General features: G+C 33.5%; 1 protein-coding gene across 3 annotated transcripts; it reads right to left on the reverse strand.

Moving 5' to 3' along the window:
* Window positions 1-279: 279 nt before the first annotated feature.
* LOC131932384 (3-mercaptopyruvate sulfurtransferase) lies at window positions 280-5,729 on the reverse strand. Of its 3 annotated transcripts, none has more exons than XM_059289308.1 (4): window positions 5,702-5,729; window positions 2,810-3,410; window positions 1,146-1,304; window positions 280-720 (listed from the first exon to the last, which is right to left on the reverse strand). In XM_059289308.1, exons 2-4 carry the CDS (start codon window positions 3,387-3,389, stop codon window positions 590-592), a joined length of 870 nt encoding a protein of 289 aa, XP_059145291.1. In that variant the 5' UTR covers window positions 3,390-3,410; window positions 5,702-5,729; the 3' UTR covers window positions 280-589. The 3 variants fall into 3 exon arrangements, with proteins under 3 accessions (XP_059145291.1, XP_059145292.1, XP_059145290.1); XM_059289309.1 differs by lacking the exon at window positions 5,702-5,729 and adding an exon at window positions 4,278-4,290; XM_059289307.1 differs by lacking the exon at window positions 5,702-5,729 and adding an exon at window positions 4,132-4,258.
* Between the last annotated feature and the right edge of the window lie 1,032 nt (window positions 5,730-6,761).

The raw sequence follows: 6,761 nt of genomic DNA on the forward strand, positions 1-6,761 counted from the left end.
TTCTCCTAAATCTACACAGGTCTTTTTTCAGTTCATTGTCATTAGGTATAGTTAAGATTCTGTTTGCATGAGTTGCAATTAACGCGAGAAGGAATAATTGGTATCTGGGCAATGAAAACCCATTAACACTTGTAAAACACTTTATGACCTGTAGAGTGTAACAGCACTTGAACTTTGATAAAAAATTCAAGCTGATTAAAAAGACATGTACAGCACTTAAGCTGATAAAAAAAAAACAACCAACCATTGTAGCCTACAAGAACAAAGCAAAAATATATAAACAAGAAATGAATCATTTGTTTAGTTTAATTGTTGATTTACATGACCTTAATTTATTTTGAATATGAGGTTGTATTATAAAGATTATTCAATACCATCCCAGCATGCACATAGTGAGGAAAAGGTAACTAAACTGATAAAGATTACCATGTCAATTGTTCATATAGATAACAATTTAAAGCATGAAAACAAATTGCAAGTTCAAGGTCAGAGCCTAATGACTTTTTTAAAAAAATTAATAAATATATCTTAATCATGTAGGCATTGAATAATACTTGACCTAGACATTTTAAAATGACAAACTTGTAGTTTACTTAGGAACATTTAGTTTGAGTTGAGCAGGTGCATGGTGGTACCACTCAGTCCATGAGCCATCATAGACAGCCACATCTTCTTTACCCAGCATGGCTGCAGATAGTGCCAGAATACATGCAGAGATTCCTGCCAGATAGAAATGTTTGTTTTTGATCAGGCATTGTTAACTGGGAATGGATGATCTTATGGGAGTGTATGCTGTAAATTTCAAAGAAATGTGGGTAATGCTGGGTGTAGAATAGACAGCATTATGAAGTTCTACTAAGGTGATTGTTAGTCTTTGGTACCATCAAACACCACTACTAACAGGCATCAAATATACATCATGAATAGCAATAGAGAAGAAAAAAAATATCAGTGATCTCAATTTAAGCCTGCAGTCAGAGCTTCACACATATTACAGATTGAAAAAATGTCACTGGCAATTCAGGGCACGTAAGCCACATTGTCTTAAAAACAGATGTTAGATAAATAAAAGCAGTGTGTGCTCTTTGATGTTTCAAAAGCCTGCATACCACATACACCAAACCTAAAAAGAAATTAATTCATACCTGATCCACAGGAAGCAACCAAAGGTTTATTTAGGTCAATTCCAGAATCTTGAAACAGTTTTTTTAGTTCTTCAGGTGTTTTCATTTTTCTTTCATTTAAATTCATTGTATTCATGAATGGAATATTGATGGAGTTTACTATGCACCCAGGTTTGGTATCTAGCAAGAGATATGAAACAATTATAATACATCAACAGTATTTTTACCGTATTCTTCTTCTTCTTCGTTCTTAATTATTAGTGTTGAAGGGGATCGAGATTTATCTGCCAGTGGGTTTGAACTCGAGACTTTGTTCGAATTTATCAACCATGAACTTTTTGCCGACTCGACCACGCCTTCAACACAATTAAGCATTACGTGTCAACTGGTTATGCGCCATTGAGGCCATTGACTCCGATTTCAGCCTGCTTTGCTTTTTGGATTTGCTTCCATAGCCTTTGTCCAACCAAGAACAAACTACAAGGCAGCAGTTGTTTAATTTTGGAGTTGTCTATCCTAGAAGAGTGGCTGTCCCCAGCTAACGAGCCTCATCTGCCCGAGTACCGTATTAAATTGAACATAAGCTTGCTGAGTTATATTGTTTGATTTATGCATATAAATGGGGTGCTATTCCAAAAAAAAAAAAAAGTTAAAACCAGTAGACTATATCTGCTAAAGTTGAAAAAACTTCTATGATCAAAAGCTATACAGCCTTTATGACTTTGAAAAGAAACCAACTGTACAAATATAAAATGTGTTGACGCTTGATATAAGTTTAATCAATATAAAACTGTTAATTGTTACAGTAGCTTAAAAGTTTAGTTTTTCTAACTTAATACAGAATGCTCAATTAAGGCTATTACTATTACACTGTAATTTTAAGATTAAGGAAAAGTTGTGTGTGTGCAACTTGTTTCATTATAAGCTGGCAATATCTTAGATTATACATAAAAATGAAAGTATGTCTGTGTGTGTGTTTGTCTTTTATGCTTTACTACAATTTTTGTAAGTTGATGAAAATACTGCCAAACTCTACTTCATCTGCCCCATGTGTCTTTGGTATGTAAGGGAAAAGATTATATATTCAGTTTTGATACCAGAAGGGGTCACTACACTATGCTTCTGCTGTAACAGGTTTAAAAAGATAAAACAAATGTTGACCACTACATAATTACACTACACTAAGTTATTATGTCATGGATGAGGAGTGGAGGTTAAAGCAGATCTTCTGTAATCAGTGCTAGGTTTATGTGCCAAAAAAATAATGAATAATGGGCTCTGTAATGATTTTCCTTTTCTGTGATTTAACCTCAGTTCAGTGTTAGGGATAAGAGATGTTTTTAATTTCTGAAAACATACTGTTCTTGGAAATTGCTTTCATAGCCAGCAGTGGTATGGGGCTGCACTAGTCAAGTCCCCTTTTCAAACCTGACTGTCCATGGGGCAAGTGAAGTAAAGTTCACCTGTTTTTGTGAACAATCTGCATATGATGGGATAATGTGGTCAGCACTATGCCCGGTGGCCTTTTCTTTTCCTGATGTCAGTTATACCCATCAGAGCTGGGTGGATTCAGGAACGCTCTATTGACTGAACCAGGATTCTAACTCAAGACTTTCGGGTCAGCAGGCTAGCACTCTACTGCTAGGCCATATGGTACTGCTCTACTTAATTAAAATTGATTTTACCTGGACGAGGTTCTGGAGCTTCTCCTTTAAAACGCCCATCTGGTCTTGCATCCACTAAAGTAAATTCAGGCTTCTCAATATTTCTTTTGATGTCTTCAATAGATTTAACCAGATGTTTATTAAAGTGTACAACAAACTTCTCTTTTGACACAGAAACAGTTTCATTAGTTGTCTGCCCTCCATCAGACAACCATTTAGGCAAACCGCCCTCTAAGATGCATACTTTTTTATGCCCAAACAATCTAAAAGTCCACCAAACTCGTTGTGCAGAAAATATGGGAAATTGGGGGTTATTATCATACACTATGACTTGAGTATCATTGTTAATTCCCAGAGATCCAACATAGTCACCAAATTCTTGAGGGGATGGTATCATATGTGGTAAGTTGGTTGATTTGTCAGCACATTCATCAATGTCAAAGAATAAAGCTCCTGGGATATGTTTTTCTTTGTATTCATTTGCAGCTATTCTACCTGTATTGGGCAGGTGCCATGAACCATCTAAAATTCTAAACTTGGATGAGCTTGAAAGGATGTCTTTAAGCCATTTAACTGACACTATATGTGAAGCATTAAGCATTTTCTTCAATCAAATCTAAATCTGAAACAGAACCAAAATATTGATAACTTGACCATTGACCTCTTTAAGCAAACAGCATAAATAAGATGTTAATAAAGTTCTAATTATGATCTTTTACATTGGTTAATATAAATATACGGAAGGCACTCAAAAGAGAGAAATGAGCAATTGATACTTAGAAATGTGCACAGCAATCACACAACCTAACACAAAAATTAAAACACATGTGAAAAATGTCTATTCAGTTAATGTCAATAGTATTTGTGCATATAGACAAGGCGTGTTTTCACTGTCGAGCTAAGTCCAAAATTGTGTTACTGTTTGTCTTTTCTGTCTAATCTGTAACCAGACTGTTTTATGCTGACGAAGACCTTGGGTCAAAACGTCCATAGTATTTGTAACTGTCTTTAACTTGTGAGGTAACTAACACTTCGACGAAGACCTTGGGTGGAAACGCCCATGGTATTTGTAACTGTCTTTAACTTGTGGGGTAACTAACACTATCTGTTTTATTACTAATTGAATTAACCTCACTGCAGCTACCATTTGTAATCAATTAACCCTACAACTTGGTTTTGTTAACAATAGTAGGCTACCAAGTAGTACTAGATATCTAGTGGGTAGATACATAACAAATCTAAGTTTCCTAAACCTAATGTGAATCTCCTCTCATGTCTCTGTCAAGAAGAAAGTCGGCAACCTAATAATTAAAAAAAGGTGAAGTAATTAAACCTTAAATCACCTATACAAATGTGCATTGATTGTGTATATATGTGCTGTTGTTAGCATCCTTTTCTTTATATAATGTAGGCCAGTAGTGTCATTGTGACTGTCAATGTCATGATGGTATGTCAAGTGATTTGTTTCTTGTATGTGATCCCTTTATACCAACTATGTCGAGCTAAAAACTGAAAGTGATCGGAAAAATATGTAAAATATGGATTCGCATGTATAACGGAACTTGGTGGGAGTCAGCGTCCCAACTGCATAATTTGCAATGCCAAGTTGAGCAATTCTGGTTTTGAACCGGATTTACAAAGAGAACAATTCCTAGAAATGGAAAATACAATGCTTGCAAAATTCTGAAAGACGAAGTAATCAGTAAATAATAAGTAAATAATATTTACTTATTATTTACTAATATATTATAATAATAATATTCATTATGTTGTTTTTTAATTAAATGTTTTCGTTTTTTTAACACAGTGGTGACAGTAGTAGTGCCTGTTGAATTGTTGATTTATGGTATGGCTCACATATTGACTTGTGCATGCAGCATAATATTCATAGATCAGATCAGTCAGTATATTTTTAAATAAGTCATAAGATTATCATTATAAGATAAGAATAATCAAGTTTTGAATTTGAAAAAAAATCATCATATTTTATTTTCCTATTTAGAATAATTAGATCTAATCTAGATCTAGATTGGCTAGATCAGAAAAAGTGTTAACTACAGTTGACTTGTGAAAAACTGTTGACTAGTGTTGACTGGATTCTAGATCTAGAATCTAGATCTAGATCTAGTATCGGCGTGCCGTATCGTATCGTCAAAAATAAAGTAAATACTAAATAAATAGGCCTAATTAATTATTAAATAAATAATAAATAGGCCTGCCTAATTAATAATACTAATTAAAAATTATTAGGCCTAACTAATTACTAATTATACATTTAATAGTATTTAATACATACTAATTAATTGGTAATCTATCGTTTTGGGTACGTAAAATCGACCGCGGCTATTTATGTACGAAAACGTTACCTCATTGTCAAGGCTTTAATAGAAGTATATTGTCATACTTTTGTGTCAAATATTATAGATAAATGAATAATAAACCTAAATCAATGGCTAAATATATCGATATAGGCCAGAAATTAACATTAAACAGCAGTGTCTGAGAGCAAGATTTGCTATATAAACAGCAGCCATTTGTAAAATAGAGTGGCTTCCCCCTGAAAGCTTATAAAAATAAAACTTAGACAAGATGGCTGCTATAGTAAATGAGCATGGTTGCATCTGTTGGAAACATCACTAGTCTTCATTTATTACGGAAAAGTTTTAATTCAATTGTTTAAAAACAGGTACATAAATGAATCAAGGAAACATTTTTGAATTTTTTAATACATAAATTCTCCTCAAAATGTGAAATAATTATTAAAATTTAAGGAGTCACCTGTTTTTCACATTACAAATCGCTGGCGATTTTACGTACCCAAAACGATAGTCTATACTCTATAGATTACCAATTAATTTTAAACATTTAAAATAATTAAATTTATAAACTAAAGCTGCTAAAGCTGCAAAGCACCTTCAAGAAGTGAAAGAAAAGGTAGATCGATTTTACCTAGATCTAGATCTATGTTCTTGTTCTTTTAGTATTTGCACAGTGTAGAATCTACTTGAAACTTATTTTATTTAGAGTTTTAGAATCATAGATCTAGAAATGATCTTAGGTTATGACGGTGATTTGTTTACGATTGGAAATTATTAGAGTTATCACTCCTGGATGTAAAAAAAAAAAACAAGTTTGATTTGTGAGAAAACTTAAAATGTTGACTGCGCATTTGGATTAATATTAATCTACAGCAGACTAGAAATATTGATATCTAATATAGATTAGATATAAGATATCAAGTCAAATAGAAATATTTGACCTAAATGAATCTAATGTGAATTTTTATTTTTGTAAGATACAATATTCAATGCAGTATGATGTTGATCTATAATTAATATTCAACTATAAGTAGTTAGTAGGGTTGTTATTGGATAATAAATATTAAAGACAACGAAAAAGCGACAGCGGGGTGTAGACAGCATATTTTAGTTCATCCTCCTCCCCCCCCCCAAGAAATTTAAGTTTGCCTCCTCCTCCCCCTACCCCTCGAAAAAAGTCTGAAAGAAAAGCTGGGTTTAGCGCACCCCAGTCCTCCATCAAATGAGAGCTTACTCCTCGGACCTAAGTAATAGACTATATTAAAGTCACTACACGTGGCGTGTATTCAGCTATTCGTCTTGGGTGTTTATAATTTCAAATTCTAAATGTCAGTAAACCAGTTTTCTTTTCATATGATACGTAGTCCGATATAGTAAATTTTTGTGACACCCCTGTATGACAAAACCCTCCCTACGCCACTGAAAGACGAGAGTACATGTTCAAGTAACGTATTAAATTGTGTTCGTAGTTACAGTGTCTCAACACGCGAAACTTTGCAATCTTCATAAAATAAATTCTGTAACATAATTAAAGGGACACAACAAAAAAAGGGTTAACATTTCATGAAGCAAATAATATTTTCACGATTGTCTCCCCACTAAAGATATGTTACCAAAATTATTTCGGCCAACAATAGAGGAAATACGCCAGGTGT

The sequence above is a fragment of the Physella acuta genome, unplaced genomic scaffold (assembly GCF_028476545.2).
Source record: "Physella acuta isolate Inbredline_101_S28 unplaced genomic scaffold, ASM2847654v3 ptg002156l, whole genome shotgun sequence".
Lineage (NCBI taxonomy): Eukaryota > Metazoa > Mollusca > Gastropoda > Physidae > Physella > Physella acuta.

Coding starts and splice junctions, on each gene's coding strand:
- LOC131932384 (XM_059289308.1), bottom strand. CDS start 3,389: ATGCTTAATGCTTCACATATAGTGTCAGTTAAATGGCTTAAAGACATC. Junction 1,305..2,809: donor AGCTCCAGAACCTCGTCCAG/GTAAAATCAATT, acceptor ATCTCTTGCTAG/ATACCAAACCTGGGTGCATA. Junction 721..1,145: donor GGTTGCTTCCTGTGGATCAG/GTATGAATTAAT, acceptor TCTATCTGGCAG/GAATCTCTGCATGTATTCTG.